General features: G+C 58.0%; 1 protein-coding gene across 1 annotated transcript in view; it reads right to left on the bottom strand.

The window, feature by feature from the left end:
* The window catches only part of LOC104994373 (protein PRRC2B-like), a gene marked incomplete at its 5' end in the record, with an annotated part of 5,223 nt that extends 4,262 nt beyond the window's left edge, over window positions 1-961 (bottom strand). Inside the window, one exon of the mRNA XM_010847903.1 lies at window positions 745-961. Coding sequence (XP_010846205.1) covers window positions 745-961 — 217 coding nt within the window. The remainder of the gene's footprint in view (window positions 1-744) is intronic.
* Window positions 962-1,374: the final 413 nt, after the last annotated feature.

Here is a 1,374-nt window from a genome sequence, read left to right as displayed (position 1 = left end):
CTCCCGTGGACCTCAGCCCCGGCCACTCCTCTGGCTTCCACTGTAGAGGCCCAGCACCCTGAGGATGCCCCCCACACACAGGCTGCTACCAGTGGGCTGCCAGGGGAAGGTCAACTCTCAGAACCCATGGCTATGCCTGCAGGCTGGCCCCGGGGCCCCAAAGCCTTGTTCCTAATCAATGAAGATCCAGTTATTCCTCCTGGTCACGAGTGGGTGGCTGGTCTCCCTGAAGGATCTGGACTCTGGGGCCCCACCAAGGTTGTTCTCCCCCTCGGGATGGCTGGCCTCATGGTCTGAGCTGGAACAGACTGAGCCCTGGTCCTCTGAGGTGGCTGGGGCCACACTGGCCAGCCCAGGGTCATTCTTTTGGTCCTCGTCCTCAGCTGCTTCATGGACAGGCCCCATCTCCTGGGACAGGCGGGTGCTCCCTTCTGCCAGCTCACCTTACTTTCACAGGAAGGAGCCATAACACATGCGCTCAACCCCACCCCATGGCTCTGCCCCCAAGGTTCTGTGGGATTTGCCTCTGACCCCAGGGTTCCTCCTGGGCCTTCAGTCACCATCAGAGCCTCTCACAGCCATTCTCATCTCACTCCCCTTCCCCAGAACACACTGGTCCCTCCCAAGGCACCCCTTCCCTGAAGGCAGTGTCTCCCGGGACAGGGCCTCCTCCCAGAGCTCATCTCACTGAGGACCGAGATTCCTCCTTCAGCTGCAGGGCAGCAGGACCAAACGACGCCTCACCTGACACGCACGTCCATGGCCAAACTGTCGCTGGATTTCAGGTGGGTCAGCGAGTAGCCCTTTCTCTGCAATGCCATGTAATCCTTGGGGCTCCACACAGGGGCGGGGTCAATGGCAGTCACTTTCCTTTCCGGCAGCGGGGGCACACAGCACTGGTCCTCAGCATGACAGCCAGTCCCACTGAGGGAATCCAGGGGCTTTATGGGTTTCATCAATCCTGAAGGAAGCAATCAGCCAATCGTTCACCTTGTTCAGCAAGCCATAGGTCGTCCACAGGCCCAGAGGAGACAAGCTGCCCCAACCATCACGCAGATGCAGCACCCCACCTGCTTCATGTCATCTGATCACAGAACCTCTAAAGGCACACACACAATCTGAAAGGCCTGTTCAAAGACCTTGGAGGTCCAATATTAGCTCCCAGTGAAGAGTTCCTATGTTGAAGGGTATAAGAAACTTGCAAATGGAAACAGGACACAACCAACTAGAGAGCTCATGGCTGGTGGCAGAAAGCTAAGGGGTCAGGCAGCTAGCAGCAGGAGATGCCCGACGGTCTCTTGCACAGACACAGGAAAGATGAGCTATGCTCCAGGAAGTCCACACACACCAAGGAGCCAGCGTCTGTTTGCCTCC

Source organism: Bison bison, unplaced genomic scaffold, assembly GCF_000754665.1.
Source record: "Bison bison bison isolate TAMUID 2011002044 unplaced genomic scaffold, Bison_UMD1.0 scf7180017849838, whole genome shotgun sequence".
In the NCBI taxonomy this organism is placed as follows: domain Eukaryota; kingdom Metazoa; phylum Chordata; class Mammalia; order Artiodactyla; family Bovidae; genus Bison; species Bison bison.
The sequence above is the reverse complement of the archived record's forward strand: the minus strand, read 5'-3'. Positions and strand labels throughout refer to the sequence as shown.